Below are 20,983 nucleotides of genomic sequence, written 5' to 3'. Positions count from 1 at the left end.
ACTTTTCTTTATCACTGTCATCACTCCGCTTCTAGACTCCTTCCCCCTCTGTGATCCCTGAGATCACTTCTGTCTCAGGCCCCGTCCCTGTGAACCAGAGCTATCAGGAGGAAAGGAAGGAAGTTTCATCCTGGGACCCTGAGATCAGCAGGAGCCAGGCAAGCTCTGCCCTGCTCGGCGAATGGTGAATGAGTAACCTGCATTCTGAGGCTCTGGCTAACTCTGCCCTTATCTCCTCCGCCCCGCCGCCTTGGAGGAAGTGGTAGAAAACACGGCAGGTGGAGGACAGGGTAGAAAGGGCTGGATGAAATACTGGACATCAGCTCAGGAGCTGGGACACCTGGAACTAATTGTTAAGTTTTCACTTGATATTACAGAGATTTCAGAAAAAAGGGCAGGATCCCTGGTAGTGTTGAGAATGTAAACGTAGGAACTTGGGGTGCAGCTCAACAGTAGAGTATTTGCCTAGCATGTGGGAGGCCTTGGATTTGGGTCTTAGTATTGGGAAAAAAAAGCACATGAATTTATTGGAATCCATAGTAATCATAAATACTCGTAGTAATACTAGAGCTTTGAGTACACAAAGTTACAAGATGAAAGACTGATCACAACAACTCTTCTTTGGCGATTGATGAAATGGTCAAATGAAAGTGCAGTAATATATGTGAATATTATCAGGCACCTTCACAGGTCTGGAGCACATGAACTACCTAATGAAAACTCAGTTTTTACTAATCATGGTGCTTACCTCAGGATAGGCCACACTATGGACTGAAATAAATCTAAATCCATGGAAAAGAAATGAAATCATGCCAGACATGGTGGTGCATGCTTATCATCCCAGCTACCCAGAACACTGAGGGAGGGGAATCTCAAGTTCAAGGCCAGCCTGGACCCTGTCTCAAAGAAGACTTTAAAATGGCACAGAGGTGCTGTGGATGTAACACAGAAGTAGAATCCTTGTCAACATGCAAATGCTCGGGGTTTGATCCCTAGAACCACACACACACACACACACACACACACACACACACACACAGAATGACATCATGTAGATTATGTCCTCTAGCCTCAAAGGAATTAAATTATTAATATCAATGTCTGGAAAATCCCCCCAAGTTTTAGGCAACATACTGATTAATTCAAGCTTCATGGGTAAAATCAACAGAGAACTTAAAATATTTCACAATAAATGATAACGAATGTGTAGCAGAATTTTTGTGAAATCCTGCTGATGGAGAGCTTCCAGAGAAATATATCACTTTCAGTGCTTCTGTTAAAAGAATAGTGGTAGCCGGACATGATGGTGCACGCCTATAATCACAGCACTTAGGAGGCTGAGGCAAGAGGATGGCCACAAATTCAAGGCCAACCTGAACTACACAGCAAGACCCTATTTCAACCCCAATCTCCTCAGAAAGGAGGAAAGAAGGTATCACTGTTGATGGATATAGAGTTTCTTTTGGGCATATTAGAAATATTCAAATGCTTTAGTGGTAGTTGTATATCTATGAATATATTAAAGACTATTGAGCATTCACATTAAAGGGGTGAATTATGGGGCTGGGGATGTTGTCCAGTGGCCCTGCACCTGCCTTGTAAATTCAAGGTCCCGAGTTTGATCCCCAGTACCAAAAAAAAAATTTTTTTTTTTAAAAAAGGGGTGAATTGTGCATGTAATTCATTAAAGTTCTTAAGGAAAAATAGTATAAAAAGTAATAATCTGAAGATCCACAACAATCACCCATAAGTAGGTGTATATTAACTCTGAGTGAGTGGAAGAAAGTAATAAGAGTGAAAATCAACCAAATGAGCTGGGTGTGGAATCCCAATACTCTTGAGAGGTTTAGGCATGAGGATCAAAGTCCAAGCCCAGCCCGGACAACCTGGTGACTAAGTAAAATCTTATCTCAAAATAAAAAATAAAAATTGATTTAAGATATAATTTAGTGTGAAGGTTGTGTGTTCAATCCCCAGTGCCACCCCCCCATTAGTGAAATGGAAGAGAAGCAATAAAAAAAGGTGACAAACCAAAAGTTAGTCCCCTTAAATGATTAAAAAAAAAAAAAAAAGCCAGGCACAGTTGCACATGTCTGTAGTCCCAGCTACTTGGGAGCATGAGGCAGGAGGATTGCTTGAGCCCAGGAATTCAAGACTAGCCTAGTCAACACAGATGAGGTCCTACCCAGAAAAAGAAAAAGAAAAGAAAAGAAAGTCAAGAGCATGAAATACTCAACACAAACATTGGGAATTGATGATGGACTATTATAAACTATGACTATTGAAGGGTAATAATGGCATCTTATAACTTTGTGCCAATAAATTCAACAACTTGGATGACATGGAAAAATTCCTTAAAAATACTGCTTAGTAAAAGAGCTACACAATGTAAAATAATCTGAATTATCTTTAATGAAAACTGCAGGCTTATATCATTTTGCTGATGAATTCTATACATCTTTATGGATGAAGTAAAAACCATCTTTTATAAACTGTTTCTGAAAATATAGGAGGAAGCACTTCTTTGCTGTTTAGAAGGCCAGCAGAACCTTGATACCAAAATCTGACAGAGATATTACAAAAAAATACTGATGTCCATTATCAGTATAGATGTAAAAAAACCCACCTTCATTAAAATAGCCACTTGAATCTAGCAATATTTAAAGTTTATAATGTACTATGAACAAGAGTAGTTTATTTTAGGAATATAGTTGCATTAGCATTTGAAACAGTATTATTCATGATATTAACATTTGAAGAAAAAAACTGTATGAATGTGTTAACTAATACACAAAACGTGCTTGACAAAATCTAGCACTCATTCATGACAAAAGTCTTCATTATATAATGAACAGAGGAGAACTTTTCTCAATCTGAAAAATACACATTTAAAAAACTAGATTTTATGCTAAAATTATAAAATGTTTGGAATAAAATATAGAAGAAGAACTTCACAACATTAGATTTAGCAATAGGGCTGGGGGTTTGGCTCAGTGGTTCTGCTGCCTGCCTTGCAAGCACAAGGGCCCGAGTTTGATTCCCGGTACCAAAAAAAAAAAAAGATTAAGCAATGATTTTTTACATCAGACACCAAAAACACTTGCAAAGAAAGTAAAAATACTTGTAGATAAACTGGACTACATCAAAATGAAAAATGCCATTGCACCAAAGAAAAAAGACACAAGGAGGGAAAGGCGAACTACTAAAATTGGGAATAAAGGATCACTATAGTTTTTTAAAAACAAAAGATCCCAGACAACCCTCTTCAGAAATGATCAAAGGACTTGACTAAGACATTTTTTTCCAAAGAAGATGCACAGATGGTTGACCAACACCAAACAAGATGGTCATCAGCCTCACTTATTGGTAGGAAAATGCAAATCAAAACCGGAAGGACTAGGACGGTCTATCAAAAAATGGGTAACAAGGTTTGGTGAGGATGTAGAGAAATTGAACCCTTGGACCCTGTTGGTGAATAAAGTGGGTCAGACACAAAAGAAAATGGTATGGCAGTTCCTCGGATAATTAAAAATAGGATTGCCATATAACCCAGAAGTTGTTTTACTTCTGGATATTTACTCAAAGGAACTGAAAATGGAATTTCAAAGGGGTTTTACCCACCTATGTTTGTAGCAGTGTAGTTCACAGTAGCCAGCAGGTAGAAGCAACCCAAGTGCTTATTAACGAATGAATGAATAAATAAAAAGGTGCTATATACATGCATACAGCCACAAGGAGGAAAGAAATTCTAACATGGAATTGCAACAAGATTGGTCCATGAGGATGCTATGCTAGGTGAAATATGCCAGTCACAAAAAGATAAATACTGAACGATTCCTCTTATAAGAGGCACCCAGATTTGCCAAATTCATAGAAGCAGAGAGTAATATGGTGCTTGTCTGGGGCTGGGGTGGGGGAGTGGGTAGAGGAGTGGGCAGTTGTTTGATGGGTAGAGACTTTCAGTTTTGCAAGATGAAAAGAGATCTGGATATTGGATTGATAGTAGTATAAATGAACTTCACACCTTTGAACTGTACACTTAAGTGATTAAAATGGTAAATTTCATCATATGTATGTTTGGCTCTAGTTTTTATTTCTTTATTTTTGGTTTTTTGAGACAAGGTTTCACTGTGTAGTTCAGGCCTTGAACTCTGTGTAGCCTAGGCTGGCCTCTAACTTGCAGTGATCCTACTGCCTCAGCCTTTCCAGTGCTGGGATTACAGGCATGCACCACCAGGCCTGGTTTGACTAGTTTTTAGAAGGCATATTTGTGTGTATAAGATAAAAAGAGGGAGCTGGACACAGAATATTCACACATATATAGTCAACTAGTAAAGTAAATAAGAAAAGATTCCAGGATGTAATTTCTGGTTGGGATATGATTTCTTTCATGTTTACAAAAACTTTCCTATACGTTTCTACTATCTGACAAAACTTTTATTAATAGGAGAAAAGAATAGAGGAGAGATGTTCAGGTATATATTACTTTGCCATCCCTAAGAGACCAGCAGACAAATATGAATACAAATAAATGGTTGAGAGTTTTAGAACTGGGAGAAAGATCCAAATTCTGTTCAGTTTTGGATGCAGAGGGAAAGGGATATGAGGTTGATCTCTAGGTGGGTGAGAGTTGGAAACCTCTCATGCCAGTTCCTGCTTTGTCCCCACAGATTTTCACTGAACAAGTCATAACCTCCGAAGCTCATGAGCCACCTGACCTTCAGAGATGGGAGCTGAGTCCCCAGCATGGGTTTTGTCCGGCAGGTACATATTTAAGGTTGATCTCTAATCCTTCACACCAGCCCTGTCTCTGTGTTCCACCAGTCTTCTGTTCCCTGCAGTTCCCAGCTCTTTATTCAAAAGAAGCTTACTGAGCCTTGCCAAATACTGGGCCATGAAGATCTAGCCCTGTGTTTTCTGCCGAGAGTGCAGTAGGTTTCACATTTCCATTTAGATATTTGATCGGTTTTAGGTTCATTTTTCTATGGAGGGCAGGATAAGATCCCAACTTCTTTCTTTTGCAAGTGGCTATCTGTTTGCAGTTGTCACCATGCCAAGTATTGAAAGACTGCCCTTTCCCATTAGATGGTCTTGGCACCTGTGTTGCAAGTTAGCTGGAATGTGTTTTAAAATCAGGAAGTATGAGTCTTCGTACTTTGTTTTCCTTTTCCAGGATAATTTTTTTCTTAATTTCCGTATTTATTCAGTGGACCAACACTAATAGTATCCAGCTGATGGGATAATGTCTCCAGGATAATTTTTATTATATTGTGTTACTTATGATTCCATGTACATTTTAGAATCATCTAAACTTCTACAAAAATGTTGGCTGGGGGTCAGGGATGTAGCTCAGTGGCACCACCCCTGCCATGCAAGTGCAAGGTCCTGAGTTCAATCCCCGGTACTAAAACAAAGCAAAAAAAGTCAGCTGGCTTTCTCACTGGGATTATGTTGAACCTCTAGCTCAGGGTGAAGAGTACTGTCGTTTTAACATTGTTAATTCTTTCTATCCATGAACATGGGATGTTTTTCCATTTATTTAGGATCCTCTTTATTTCAACAATGTTCTGTGTTTTTCAGATTTGCATTTACTTTGTTAAATGTATTCCTAAATAACACATTTTGATGCTATTAGAAACAGAATTTGTATTAGTTTTATTTTTGGATTGCTCAGTGTGAGTATATAAAAATATAATTAACTTTTGTATGTCGGTCTTGTATTTTGTCACCTTCCTGAACTTATTTCTAACACTTTTTCAGTGGATATAAGATTATGTCTTTTGGAAGGAGAGTTTGTATTTCTTGTTTTTGCTTTGCTTTGCTTTTTGAAACAGGGTTTCCCTATGTAATTCAGGATCTTGTTATGTAGTTCAGGCAGGCCTTGAACTCACTATGGAGCCTAGGCTGCCTTCAAACTCTCTGAGATTCTCCTGCCTCATCTCCTGAGTGCTGGGATCACAGGCACACACCACCACACCTGGCCTGGATGACTTCCTCTTTTCCTTGCCTGATTGCCCTGGTTAGAACTTCCTCCAGCACAACACTGAATAAAAGTGGTGATGACACACATCTTGGGGTGGGGCTTTCAGTCTTTCACCTTTAATTATATTGTTAGCTGTAGGGGTTTTGGAGATGCCTTTCATCAGGTTGAGTAAATTCAATAACCATGTTTGATTCTGAATCTTTTGGTATTTGAATAAAACAAAATTTATTTATTAAAAAAAGAAGGCAATGAATTTACTCACACAGACAACTGTGTGAGGGAACAGTGACCTCCACCCTGTCCTGATCCATAAATAGCACCTTGGAGACTACCCTTTTGGAGGACAGAGAAACAAAGGATTGGAGTTGGCTGCCCTCGAGGTGTCCTGCCTGTACAAGGTGGGGAGTTCCCTCACTCCCCCAGGGTTGCCCTGGCTCCCAAAATAGAAGTGCCAGGTACAATGCTGATGACTCAGAATGCCAGGCCCAGTGGGCGTAAGTCAGGAGAGAAGGGGAGGGACAGGTGTCAGGGTATGTACATGGGTGAAGTGCTGGCTCAGAGCATATAGGGCGCTCTCTGTCTCCAGCCCGGGCAGCCCCTTCAGCTCCCACATCTGCTTAGCTCACAGGGCGGCCTCCTGAGCTGGGGAGAAGCAGGGACAGGAAAGATAGACCCTGGCGTGCTAAGGCTGAGTGCTGATGTTGGGAACCAGGGCGCCTACAGGATGGGGAGGCGCCGGTATCTCTGCCCTCTAGCACCTGCTAGGATAAGAGTGGGTCGCCTGCTGGTTGGGACTGCTCCCTCATGCTTGTGGTACTGAGCAAGGAACTCACAGCAAACGGGCATCAAGCAAGGTCTTTGACTGTTCAAATGAGCTTAGACTAAGGATGCTGGCCACCAGCGTTACATCCAGCTCCTCACTGTGGCCCTGGAGGAGAGAGCTCTCTCCAGGTGAGAGGGGAAGTAGAGGACCAGACCAGACAGTGCTAGGAGTGTGAAAGTGGGCGACGCCACGCCCACAGAGCTCCTGGGGCAGCTAACCGGGGAATGATTGCGCCCATCCGGCTGAGGCACATTAGCCAAGCTCTTTCTATTCTTACTTTGTTCAGTGATTTTTTGGGCGGGGGTACCAGGAATCGAACTCGGGTCCTTGAGCTTGCAAGGCAGGCGGCAGCACCACTGAGCTAAATCCCTGGCTCTGTTCAGTGACTTTTGTCATGAAAGGATATTGGATTTGTGAGATTGGAAGTAAAAGCTTTCCCTGTGTCTTTGGAGAGAATATATGACTTTTAATTCTGTTGATATGATTTGCTACATTATGTTTGGGAATCTGAACTTACCTGCATAGCATAAAACTCATTTGGACATGGTATATAATTGCTTTGTAAGCCTCAAGTTAATTTATTAGAATTTTCTTGGAGATTATTGCATCCATCCATATCCTATAAATCATTGGTATACAGCTTTCTTTTCTTATGTTGTCCTTTACTGGTTTTGGTATTAGGGAGCTAATACTGTCCTCTAAACTGAGCTGAGACATATTCTCTCCAGTACTATTTCTTGGAAAAGTTTGGGAATCATTAGTATTAATTTTTCTTGAGAGGTTTTATAGAATTCAGAGGTGAAATCACATGGATGTGGACTTTTCTTTAAGCTTAATTTTTGCTGAGTCAGTGTCCTTATTTATTCTAGGTTGGGTTTTTGTATTTTTTTTGTACCTGCCTGACAGCCAGCCAACCACGGGTTTAAACCATGAGCCAGAATAAACCTGGCCACCTTTAAATTGGAAGTGTTGCGTATTTTGTCCCAGCAGTGAGAAAGCTGACTAATACAGTTGCAGAGCTAGCTGGGACAATCACTGCATCTTTAGAATGTTCAGTGCCTTGAAATTTGGGCATCAGTGTGTAAGGAATTCTTATCAAACATCATGTAAGACCCATGAAGCTTGAATGGGTGTTGGGTGGGAACCTGCTCACATCACTTTCAGTCTGTAAGGACAGGTCAGGGATTCCTCTAGCCTGAGCAGAAGCCAACCTCTTGCACTAGCAGTTTCCAGTACAGTTTGGACCTGATTAGTCAAAGCTCTCCAGCACTTAGAGAGCCTGTGGCATCCATGCCCTGCACATCAAAGAAAGGCTCTTTGGTTCCATCCCAGTGACTGGCAAACATTTCCCAATTCTAGTGCATAGATCAGGTTACTTATTTAATGATATTCTATAGCAAAGCAAAACAGCTCTTAATGAGGAACAAAAAGCATTATTCAAATTTAAAAATGACTAATAAAAAAATGACTAAAGGAAACGAGTGCTCCCTCCTGCTCCCATTCTCCCGTGCCGGGTCCAAGGATGGTTGAATGTAATTTGTGGTTACATCAGACTACAACCAAAATTAAGTTATGAATCACAGAGGATCTAACCACACAGCTCTTTAGATATCAGGGAGTCTAATACAGCCACGACTTCCTGAATGGAGCATGCTTCAGGCTGGGGCATGGGACAGGTTAAATAAGAGGGCACAAATCTTCACTTTGTGCCGCAGATTGCAGTCCAGATGGCTGACTTCCTGCTGGATTTCCACTAGGAGAGTTCAGACTAGTCCTTGAACCTTCTGAGCCACATTGTGAGCCACATGAGGCCTACAGTAAATGCAGCAAATCTGAGGTGTCCAACCCTTATGAAGGCCCAATGCCTGAACATGAAATGATCTAGACATGACCCTGGCGGTAGGGTTTTTTTTCTTTTTTTCTTTTGCAGTACTAAGGATTGAACCCAGCACCTTTGCACTGAGCTACATGCCTAGCTCATTTTCATTTCTTATTTTTATTTCCTTTTTTTTTTTGGTACCGGGGCTCGAACTCAGGTTCTTGTGCTTCTGAGGCAGGCAGTGGAACCACGGAGTGGAATCTCCGGCCCTTTCATTTCTTATTTTGAGACAAGGTCTCGCTAGGTTTCTCGGGCTGGGCTTGAATTTACATTCCTCCTGCCTCAGCCTTTCAGAGTGCTGGGATTACTAACGTGCACCACCACACCCAGTGGGGTTTGATTTTGTGTGTTTGCAAAGTAATTATGAAAGAATGCTGCACACTGCAAGCTTTTTCTTTTTTCTTGCTGCAGGCTTTTTTGCACAGTAACCAGGAATGAGTGCTGCTGATTCTAGTTTACACATGTAGCAAACATCAAAAATTGCTTAACATCGAAGAGGCTTAGTCATGGGCTTGGTGACAGCCCCACACCCCTCTCACTGCACCTCTCCTTCCTCTTTGTGTCTCTCTTGCTGAAGAAATTGTGCAAGCCTCTTCCTCCATCACTGCCTCGGCCTTCCCCGTCTGGATGGGTGTGGCAGGGGAGTTTTGGTGGTCGCTCTGCTCGCTGTGACCGCAGCTTCCCCACCTACTGGTGACTCATGGATCCTGCACCTCACTTCAGCACCACCTGGACCCTCTGGGGCTGCCATGCTGCCTGCCACTGCAATGTCCTCCGGGACCAGCCACCCTCAGCCTGAGGGGAAGGGCTCCCAGACTGCGTTTCACCTGGAGTTGCTTTTAGTAGTTGTGTCTTTCTAGGAATTTGCCCAGGTTTATTGAAGTTACCGAATTTTGGCTAGGTACAGGTTCCGTCTTTCCTGTGCAGTCAGCACTAGTGCTTTTTCTCCTATTTTCGGATTCTTAGAATTTGAGGCGCCACCCCCACATGTCAAACAGCTGTTGTCAATTTGTTGATCTGTTCAAAGAACGAGTTTTTGGTTTCCTAAATTTTCTCAGTTTTTTTCCTCCGTTTTGTTGGTATCTGCTCTAATCTGTATATTGTTTCCTTCTTGCTTGTTTCACCTTTAGTTTACACTTCTTTTTCCAGAGCCGTAAATGAGACACTAGGTTCTCGGTATGTCGGGAATGAAAATACATTCTGGATGTCAAAGATGTAGTGTAAATAAACTAATAAAAGTAAGCCCGGGCATTGGCGGTGCAGGCAGCTTAGCAACTTAGCCAGACCCTGTCTCAAATTATAAAGTAAAACAAAATGAAATGGGCTGGGAATGTAGCTCAGTCTGAAGACCCCTAGATTCAACCCTTAGTGACACAGACTTTTTTTTTTTTTCCGATACTGGGGATCACACTTGGGACCTTGCACTTATGAGGCAGGCACCACTGAGCTGCAGCCCCAGTCCACAAAAACATTTTTAAATAAATGTTATGCCATTCCTCCCAGAAATTAATGAACAATTAAAATGAACTAAAGATTAAAAATTAATTAATTAAAAATAAAAATTTTAGGGCCAGAGATTTAGCTCAGTGGTGCTGCCAACTGCTTCACAAGTGCAAGGTCCTGAGTTCAATCCCCGGTACCAAATAAATAAAATAAAAATTTTAAGGGCTGGGGTCCAGCGCTAAGTCCCTGGGTTTAATTCCTAGTATATATATGTTTTAAATTGATTACATGTTCACAGGATGGTACTCTGGCTATTTTAGCTCCAGGAGTACATTGTTAAAGTTAATCTGACTTGAAGCTGGATGTAGCGGTGCACACCTGTGGTCCCAGCCGTCAGGTGGCCCTGGAATGAATACACAGTGAGACCCTGTCTCAAAACAACACAATTTTAATGTGGCCCTCTTCTCTTTACCCTGGGTACTATGCATTTTTGAGTTTCAGGCAGGCCTGGTGTCCTTCCGTGGCAGGGGTGGGATAAGGGGTTTAGCAGAAGTGAACCAGGGGCCTGACCAAGGCCTGTCCAAGTGTTTGTATTCCACAGATGGCCAAAACATGGGGTCCCTCCCGCCGAGCACCACGGCCAGCTCTGGGAATCTGCGAAGATTTGCTCACCAGCTTTCTCTCCCTCCTCAGGTTCCTACTTGTCAGAAAAAAGTAGACAATGTGAAGAATGTGAGGAAGGGGTGGACTACACCAGCCACCCCAATGAACTCCCGGCCTGCATCCCCTGCAGGGTCTGTGCCCAAGGTATCCAGGGAGGGGGCCCGAGACGGGTGTGGGAGGGAATGAGGTGGGAATGTAGCTGATGTGGACTCAGAATTCTCCATTCCAGCCCAGGTTGTCTTCATCCTAACACCCTGTTCCTGATTCTTTGAGTCAATAAAATAAAATTTACAAACATTAATACAGACCACTTTTTAGGGAAGTCATTTAACCCATCCCTCGGGAGGAGCGGGGAGATGGATCTGCCCCTTTCAGTTGGGCCAGTCCACTGCTCTCAGGTTCATTCCCTGGACCTTTTGGCTTGTGGAGTGAGTCACTGGAGCCTGTTAAGTAAGGACAGGCCCTGGAGGCTGCCATAGGCCCAAGGTGACCTCAGCAGGGAGCCTGGGTTGCAGGGAGGAGCAGGGCTCCCTAGACCAGGGTATATTGTACTGCACCTTGAAGGATGGACGCAAGGATTCAGGTGGCAGAGGGAAGAACAGGGCAGTGCAGCAGGCGCTCCACGACAGAGTAAAGACTGCTGCGAGAGCCAGTCGCGCCTGATTCGGCCTTGGGTCTGACACCCGGCTCCTGCATGGCTGCTAAGGACTGGCCATTCACCAGCAGCTCTCTGATAATGGCCTGCTGTGGTCTGCTTGGCATTTGACTGAGATCTTTTGATGGAAGAGGGACGGAGGAGTGGAAGTCATCGCCTTAGCTTGGGGACACACTGTGGCTGATTCTGACCCAGCACAGGCTGCTTTATCTCTCCATAGGTCAGACCCTCCCTGGCTTTAGGCCTCTCCTTGAGGAGCCTCCTACAAATGGCCCAGCCCACATTCATCTCCTCACTAAAGCTGTGAGGTCTGTTGCGTAATCAAAAGGCAGGGCTGTGCGGGAGAAGGCTGTGTTTCACCGGTCCTCCGCCAGGCTTCGGCTCCTGGCAGGTGCGGTGCTCTCAGCCTCCATGTCCCCAGTGCCCTGCCTCCGCTCCCACAGAGGCAGGCTTTGCAGAGCTCTGTGACAGCTGAGGGGGGGCCCTCCTTTCTGTGCCCTTGTGTGTGGCTGCAGAAACTGGCCCTCACAATTACTTCCTAAACTCAGAGGAGCTGAATGGGAGGAAAGACATTGGGGTCACCAAAGAAACTCATCCTCCAAAACTTTTCCTTTGTCTCCAGAAGAAAGGCAGGAACATCCCTGCAACAAGACCACAAACACGGTGTGCTACTGCAAGAACGGCACCTTCCGGGCAGAGGGATCCCCAGAATTCTGTCAGAAATGCCAGACCAGGTGAGATGCAGAAACTGCGGCTCCCAGTGGCCCAAAGGAACCCAGGGAAGACACAGATTTCCTTGTACCCCCGCCTTCACTGACCCCACAGATCTGCCACTGCCACCGGGCATCCCTGTACCACTGGGGTCTCCTGAGCCTGCCCTTCCTGGTCTATCTGCGAGGGCCTCTTTCCACCCAGCCTGTTCCATTATTCCCCTTTGCCAGGGAGCTTGTTCAGTGAGGACCCCAGGGCGTGATTTAGTTCCCTATGAAAACAGAAGAATTAGAATGTAGCCAGAATTACATTCATTTACATGCCATGTCAATAGTAAAATGTAGATGGAAAGACCTCCCGTACTCACGGGTTGGCAGCATTAACGCTGTTGAACTGCCAGCCCAAAGTGATCTACAGAGTCAGTGCAGCCTCCATCAAAATACCAGTGGAGAAACAGAACAAAAACACCCTAAAATTCACAAGGAAACAGGAAGACCTAGAGTAGCTAAAGCAATCCTAAACAATAAGAGCCTAACTGGAGGTATCACAATATCTGGTGTAGTGACACAAAAATAGACACCTAGACCAGTCTTGCCCCATCAGAATGGCTAGCATCAAGAATACAAAAACATTAACAACAACAATAATAAAATAAATGCCAAAGGTAAAGGTGCAGAGATGTAAATTAGTACAGCCATTATGGGAATCTGTATGGAGGTTCTTAAAAAAAACTAAGAATAGAATTATCACTTAGTCCAGCTATATACAAGGTATATAAAAGGTGACATGAATATGATCAAAATACATTGTACCCATTGACTGACCCCCCCGAATACATGTCCAACTAGAGGGGAAAGTGAGGGAGGGGATGGGACAATTAAAGTCGGTTAGGTACATGTTCAGATCTGCCAAAATGAAACTCATGAATCTGTATAGCCAATACGCACTAATAAGAAATATGAGGAGAAAGTCCTTGAAGGACGTGAGCTACTACTTGAGGGTTTAGGGGCCAGGCCAGTAGTTAAATCTTCTTCAACCCCCTGGCATTTGCTGTGATTGAGAGGAAGGCCAGACAGGGAGGATGAGAGGTTAGTTGTGCTGAAGGTTGGCAGTGGTCACAGAGGCTCCTGACCACCTCCTACGGCCCAGGGATGCCACATATGCCCGGAGAGGAGGCTCACAGAGCGGGGAGGGCCTTCCCCAGGCGTAGGGTGACTTTGGGGGACACCTGGAGGCATGAGGAGCCTGTCCCCCTGCTGGCACCTTCTCTGGACCTTGAGCAGGAAGGGTGGCTCCCTCTTGGCGCACCGTGGCCTGCCTTCCTTCAGGGAAGCCATCGTTTCTTCCCTGTGTGCACCCAGGTGCCCTAACGGGAAGGTGATGGTGAGTCCCTGTGCCCCCCGGAGTGACCTCAAGTGTGTCGACAAAGAATCAGGTACCAAGACCACTGCGGAAGCCCCAGCTCCTGGAGAGCCAGTGACCGGCAGTCCGGGGACTCCAGCCTCTCCTTGTCCTTCCATAGCATTTCCAGTGATCTGCGGCATAGCTGTAGTCTCCCTGTTGGCTGTGGCTGTGGCTGTGGCTGTGTTGGTTTGGAAGGCTGGGTGGTGGAGACTTTGTGGCCAGAGCAGCATCTTTTCAAGTAAGTGGCAGCCCCTCCCCATCCGGCTCTGTTCCCACACAGCAGTGCCCCCTCTCCTGTGTCCTCCTGCCCTGGCCCTCTCTTATTTTCCTGTAGGTATCTTGCCATCTTCTGCCTCCCTGGCACCTCTCAAACACCAGGATCTTACCAGTCTCTCTCTCTCTCTCTCTCTCTCTCTCTCTCTCTCTCTGTTTTTTGTTTTTGATTTTTGAGGCAGGGTATCTGTAAGTCACTGTGTAGCTCAGGCTGGCCTTGAACTAATTCACTGTTTAGCCCACACTGCCCTTGAACTCAAGGTGATCTTCCTGCCTCATCCTCCCGAGTGGTGGAATTGCAAGCATGCACCACCACACCCAGCTAACCAGTCTCTTGAGGCTGATGGTGACCTCATCTCTCAGCCAAATTTAGGAGGGCAGGGCTCAGCCAGTCCTGAGAGGCAAGAGCATTTGGAGTGGGGACAAGGGTCAGAGTGAGAAGTGATGAGGACATTAAAACAGCTTGTGTGTATGTGTGTATTTTATGAGACAGGTGCTCACTTTGTAATTCAGGCTCACCTTGAACTCAGTATGCATCTCAGGATGGCGTCAAACTCACGGTGATCCTTCCGCTTCAACTTCCCAAGTGCTGGGTTTACAGGCTTACACCCCCAGGCTGACTTCGACAATGTTGGTCAGAGCAGGGCCATTCAAGGATTGGGCACCTGCTTATGTTTGTCCCCTTTCTTCTCCCTCCCCAGGGTGTCCCAGCACCCAGGCTCTTGTCCAGTGTGTGAAGTCCAGGACCCCCAGGGATGAGTTGCATAAATCCCCTGCCTCCTCACCAAGGAGACCCTCTTCTCTTCCAGGCTGTGAACAGGACTCCGAGCTTGGAGACACAGTGAGTTGGCTCTTCCTGTTCCTGAGGGATGGGGGCTTAGAAACTACTTCTGGCTGAGACATAACCTGGAGAGGACACGTCCCTGTTTGTCCTGTGCTGCTATCCCGGCTCTCTCCAAAGCAGCCTGGGGTCCTGGAGCAACTGTCAGGGGCAAATGGCCATTTTGAGCTCCCCACAGGCCAGTGCGACCCTGTCCTTCCCGCTGGCTGGGAGTCACCCTCACGCCACTGCCTTGTCCCTGGGGGAGAGTCCAGGCGGGGTGGTGACCCCACCTGGGCATGACACTGGGATCACCGTGCCAGCCTGCGGTAAACACAGTGGGAAGCGGTGGGGACCCTCTGGGGAGAGCTGGACATGGACTGCTGAGTGGCCTCTTTGCCTTCCCAAGGCAAAGGACCTCATCAGCCCCTCAAAACCCTCAAGAGGGTCTGAAGCTCAGGACAATGACCAGAATGAGGCCCTCAGCTGCTCTTTCCTTCAGCATGATGAGCATGAGATAGAGCAACAAGAACAGATTGTGACAAGAAAAGGTGTCCCTGAACAGCGCGCAGGGGAGACAGAGCGTCTGCTGGTGAGTAGAGGAGAGGCGGTGGTGCTGGGCTGTAGGCAGAGGGATGAGTCATCAGATCTCCCAGCACAGGGGAAGTGGGGACAGAGAGGCAAGGACTGACCAGGACAGGGCTGCATGCAACTCCACGTGGTGACAGAGCCACTCTGTGTACTTTCACTTCTGAGTCTCTGTCACGTTGGTGCTGTTCCCCTCCCCCTCCTGGAGCAGGTACAGGCACAGAGTGGGTGCAGAGGTGTTTGCTGCTGATTGAATGAGGGCTCAGCTTTGTCCTAGGACTTCATGAGTCCTTCTTCCTAAGATCAGGCAATTGAAATCCACCCCAAGATTATTATTACGTTAACATGTTTGGAAATAAGTTTTTGTCCAGTTGTTTGATTGTGTTTGCAAGAAGCAGAATTTCCAAGTCAACGTGTAGAAGCGGCATTCACTGTGCACACCTGTACACACACACCCATGCACGCTCGTGTTGGTTGGTTCACATCAGTTCCTGCATTTTGATCTGATGTTGAACACTTTTCGTTGTTTGCTATTTAGGAAAACACTGTCTCAAAGGTGCATTGTTTGGTTTGGGCTGTTTTGCCAGTATGATCGGTGTGTCAGGTCACTGCGGCCTGTGTGAGAAGACACGTTCTCCTGCCCATGCATTTTCTCCTGTGCCAGAAACAGACTCCGAACTTCGTGACTTTCACTTGTTAGGGAAATTTTCATTGTTAGTGAAATCAGTATAAACATTTGATTTTCTTTACTCATTGGCTTCGGAAAGGCCTTCCCCCAACATGAAATGAATTCCTCTAGTTTTCTTTCAAGGATTCCTTTTTGCATATATCTATATAATCTGAGGGAAGTTTATTTTGCAATGTGATACGAAGCAAGGGGCTCCCTGGATTGTTCCAAGTCTGGTTTTCCTAATTGCATTTACTCATTTCCTTCTGCTTTTGGTCCCTTTTTAATCATAGGTCGAGGGTTCACCCAGTCTTTATTTCACAAAGAGGAAGTGAAAACAGAAAGGAAACATTAAATGTGCCAGTAATCCCTCCAGTTTGATGAAGTGATTTGAGATTTTTAGAAAGAGATGAGCACATATTGAAAGTGAGAAATTTATTTACTTATTTCTGTTTTTATTTTTGTTTGGCATGGGGGATTGAACTCAGGACCTTGCGCTTGCAAGGCAGGTGGCGGCACCACTGAGCTAAATCCCTGGGCCCAAAGCGAGAAATTTGAACAGTGTAGAAAGGGGCTCAAATAAATAAAAGAGCATCCTTCCCTGCTCATCAGCCCCAAGATAACTACGACAGGGCATTTTTTTTCTTGTGATTCTTTCTCTAAATCTTACTTTTCTTTCTTTCTCTCTTTTTCTTTTTGACACTGCTAGGCATTGAACCCAGGGCCTCATGCATACGAGGCAAGCACCCTACTACTGAGCTAGATTGTCCTTTCTCTGACTTAATGCATAAGTATATCTACATATTTATAAATTGTATTTTCATAAAAGACATTCCATTATACATAATAATTTTCTTTCTTTCTTTTCTTTTTTTTTTTTTTTTGGTATCGGGGATTGAACTCGGGTCCTTGCGCTTGCAAGGCAGGCCACCGAACTGCTGAGCTAAATCCCCAGCCCAATAATTTTCTTTTTTGTTTGTTTGTTTTTGGTTTTTTTGAGACAGGGTCTCACTATGTACTTCAGACTGCTGTGGAACTCACTGTGTAGCCCAGGCTGGTCTCGAACTCACAGCGATCCTCCTGCCTCAGCCTCCCCAGTGCTGGGATTACAGGCATGCACCACCACACCCAGCTTTATACATAATCATTTTCTATACAATGAAACTCTCTAACACGGTTTAATAATAGAGCAATGCCACTACTGTAGTTTTTTAAAACTTATACTTTCACCTAGATAAAATCTAGAATGCATTTATTACTTTCTTCATGTCCAGAACACTAATTGCAATTTTTAAGACAAGTATTTTATTACAACTAAATTGACTTTTCCACAGATTACTGATTCTTATTTCTTGGCTGCTGTTACCTTTGCACCTATGTATTTTATAGCCTCTATCAATGTGATTCTCTTTTAAGTACATTTTCTAGTTGATTGTTGCTACTGCATTTTTAAACATTCACCCAGAGTTTTATTCACCTTTCCTTATTGCTTAAACTTTAGGGTTTTTAAAGTGGATAAACATAGCTAAAATAATGCCTCCTTTTCCTGCTCTGTTCTAAGAATCTACTCCCTGTTTCTGCTATTCCTCCTGCTGCACAGAATCCTCAGAACAATGTTGGGCAATGCTTAGAGGCCACGGGGTGCTCATGGTATGAGCTATGCTATGCAGGAGGCCCTGTCTTCATCCTGGCACTGCACAAAATAAACAAACAAGCAATGCAAACAATGCTTGCAGAAAGCAGGGATTTTGGTCTGGCTTGGATCTTTTCGCCGTTGTGACTGATGGCTTTTTCCCATATAGGCATCCTCTTCCTAATAGCTATATCTTGATATTCAAGGCTGTTTTTTAAAATCTAAGTTGATGTTGGATCTTCCTGACCTCTGCAGTGACTGTCGCTGCTTTCGTTTCCTTATTTATAGACTATTGACATGAGACATGGTTGATTAAAACACTTCACCTTCTTGAAACAAACCTTCACTTTGGGTTTTTCAGAGTGTCCTCTTATACAGTCTTCTGCTGAGTGTCAGGAAAAGCTAGTGCTTTAGGTCAGTGGTAGACCCCTTGCCAAGCAGGTGAGAAGCCCTAGGTTCCATTCCTAGCGATGCCAGGGGAAAAAAAAAAAAAAAAGCCTGTGAGGTGACTGCCCCCTGCTGGAGGGAGTGGGAATACTCCATCTGACTGATGTGAGTACGCAGGAGCGGGTTTAAGGCTCTGTGAGCCCGTCCCAGGAGGTTTATCTGCATCTCCATGGAGACCCCAGAGGAAAAGTGAGGACCCCTGGTCTCAGAGCTGGTGGTTGTCAGGATCAGTCCTGGAACCCCGGTGCCCTGACTCTGACCAGGACATCTTTACTGTTTGTCGCAGGGACCTGCAGAAGCAGAGAGGTCTCCGGTGAGAAGGAAGCCGCTGGTCCCAGCGAGTGGTGTGGACCCCAGCGAGGGTCAGTGTTCTGTGTGTCTGGGGAATGGGAGCAGCACCCTCACTGCTGTCCCCAGAGCAGAGGGAGCTCCGCCTCCCCACGGTGGTTCCTGCCGGATGCAGGCCACCCGGAGCTCTCACTGGGCTCTGAGAATCACAAGTCCCTTCTGCCCTCTTTTGCCCCCTCGCACTATCTCCACCCCTCCGCCCTCCCCTCGCCCACTTTCTCCCAGTCCCTTTGTAATGCAGCCTCCTCCAGAGCCTCACAGGGGCCACACCATCGTCACCCACTGTGTCCAGGAGGCTGCGAGCCCCTGACCTGTGACCAGGTTTCGTGAGCTGCAGTATTAACCACAAACCAGATTTCAAAGACAATGCAAACAAACAATGGAAACTATCTCATGGATGATTTTTTTGAATATTGATTACATGATGGAATGATACAATTGCATAATATTGAGTTAAGTAAAATCTTATCAAAATGAATATCACTTGTTTCCTCTTATATAGAATGAGGCTCTTAGAAGACATCAGCTCATTGAGTGAGTTGTGTGCACACTTGAAATCCTATAATTTAGGAGGCTGAGACAGGAGGATTTTGAGTTTTTAAAAAACGGAGAGGAGAAAGGGAGGGGAGAGAACAAAGCATATCAGCTCTTGTTCCATCCCCTTCTGCTGCTCAGGACCCAGTGTGCCGTGCATTCTCACAGCGCCTTTGCTCCACCGTGGCCTCCCGAGCCGAGTGCAGTGGCGGCTCCTACAAGCTCGCTTGTCACTCAGCTTCCATCCGCTCTGCCCCAGTGGCGGTGAGAGAGGCCGGGCTGGGTAGCAGCCACAGATCTTCACCTCGAGGTCCTGCACTTGGCATAGACACGCCCTGCCCCCCATTCATGGGGAACACAGCCCCCTGAGATCCCCTTGAGCCCGTTGCCGTGCCTCTCTCTGCCCACACCCCACGCTGCTTTCCTGCTCATGAGTCGGTGCGTCCCCCAGTCATCAGCCTCCCCCAGGGCAGACCCTGTGCACTCTGCCCTCCCCGCGTCCTGAGGGCAGGTGAGGCCTAGGCGCTGTGAAGCAGCCGGGAGGTTGAAGCAGCAGTTTTTTGGACCTAGGGAGCTTATTAGTTTCCACACTTGGGTTTTAGATCTGATTTAGGGTCTCCTGCCCTTTGTGAAGTGCTCTGAGCTCAACCGTCCTGTGTTTCTCCCTTCTAGCACTGAGGAGGCTTTTCACTTACTGTGCGGAGGTCGTGGACCATAACTCCTGGGACCGTTTCATGCAGGAGCTGGGCCTCACGCCCAACGAGATCTTCCTCGCCCGTGTCAGCAGACCACACGATCCGCTGTACGAAATGCTCCAGAAGTGGCTCAACAAAACAGGACGCAACGCATCCCTCAACACACTGCTGGGTGCCTTGGACAAACTAGGACAAAAGCTAGCTAAGGAAAAGATGGTGGAATACGCAGTAAACTCTGGGAATTTCATCTATCAAGAAGATGGAGTCATTGGCGTGAAGGAACTTTTTTAGGATTGTATATCTTGTATATAATATATTTGTATATATACAATAGAACATTTATGTGTTTTTTTAAAACTATTCCAACACATTTGTTAATACAATTCTTGAATTGTTTATATTTATTATTGAACTGGACACATTCATAGAATGAGAAATCCTAGAGAGGAAGAAGAACTCTCCCCTTTCCTGCTCAGGTTGCCATTGTACTCATGTCTGTCTCTGACACCTGCCGTGGTCCCAGGTGTCTGTGAATGTGACACATTTGCCTGCTTAGGACCAGATGGTACCTCTCACTTCTGGTAAATCTAAGCTCCCAGAGCTGTATTGAGGGGTTCGGAGTCCCTCTTCAAGGACCATCGCCCTCTGTAAGCATCTCACTACCTTGCAATTCATTCCTAAGTGCTGTGACGATGAGCCAGGATGGCTGAACATTATGTTGTATGGCTTTCTGTTCAGTTCTTATTTATTCTTATTATTGTTATTATTAGGAACTGCAACCAGGGCCTTTGCACTGAGCTACATCCCCATCCTGTTTAAAAATTTTATATATTGAGGCAGTGTCTCACTAAGCTTTCTATGTTGTCCAGGCTGGGCTCAAACTTGCGATCCTTCTGCTTCATCACCCCCAGAAAGCTGGGGTTACAGATGCGTGCTACCCTTATTTTTGTCGCTGTTACTGAGATGGACTCACTGTGTTGCCCAGGCTGAACTTGAGCTCACCGTGATCTTTCTGCCTTAGACCCCCAAGCGTTAGGAATACAGGTGTGCCCTCACCATGCCCAGCTCTGTTTTTATTTTCAAGTCCTCATTATTCAGCTGGAAACTTTCTCCACAGCATCCCAGTCACGGCAGGACAATTTCATGGAGGTGGCAGGTGCCAGGGTCTGTAGTCTATTTCCTTTCCCACCTCCAGGCATTTATGTGTTTTGATCCACAGCTGGCTGACTCGACCACAGCTACTGACACACTCAGGATGAACTGCCCACGGAGCATGTCTGTCTCTCCCCCACGTTCCTGGTAGTGGTTGGGCATCCCTGCCGGCAGGCCCTCTGCTACTCCTTGAGATGCTGGTCTCATCTCAGGGGAGCTAACCTTAGGCTCTCATCCCCTTTTAACCTCTCATCCCATCTTGTCA

At 45.5% G+C, this 20,983-nt stretch overlaps 1 protein-coding gene across 5 annotated transcripts; it reads left to right on the top strand.

Moving 5' to 3' along the window:
• The first annotated feature begins 4,429 nt into the window (after positions 1–4,429).
• Positions 4,430–20,359, top strand: LOC104862175 (tumor necrosis factor receptor superfamily member 10B). Of its 5 annotated transcripts, XM_010623952.2 has the most exons (9): positions 4,441–4,764; positions 10,822–10,935; positions 12,069–12,180; positions 13,519–13,592; positions 13,680–13,799; positions 14,536–14,675; positions 15,064–15,246; positions 18,276–18,351; positions 19,544–20,359. In XM_010623952.2, exons 1-9 carry the CDS (start codon positions 4,644–4,646, stop codon positions 19,855–19,857), a joined length of 1,254 nt encoding a protein of 417 aa, XP_010622254.1. In that variant the 5' UTR covers positions 4,441–4,643; the 3' UTR covers positions 19,858–20,359. The 5 variants fall into 5 exon arrangements, with proteins under 5 accessions (XP_010622267.1, XP_010622264.1, XP_010622260.1 ...); XM_010623965.2 differs by having other exon boundaries at positions 4,430–4,764; positions 13,519–13,799; positions 14,644–14,675; positions 15,157–15,246; XM_010623962.2 differs by having other exon boundaries at positions 4,432–4,764; positions 13,519–13,799; positions 14,644–14,675.
• The last annotated feature ends 624 nt before the right edge of the window (positions 20,360–20,983 follow it).

Source organism: Fukomys damarensis, unplaced genomic scaffold, assembly GCF_012274545.1.
Source record: "Fukomys damarensis isolate Sample0158 unplaced genomic scaffold, DMR_v1.0_HiC HiC_scaffold_18, whole genome shotgun sequence".
Classification (NCBI taxonomy): domain Eukaryota; kingdom Metazoa; phylum Chordata; class Mammalia; order Rodentia; family Bathyergidae; genus Fukomys; species Fukomys damarensis.
The sequence above is the reverse complement of the archived record's forward strand: the minus strand, read 5'-3'. Positions and strand labels throughout refer to the sequence as shown.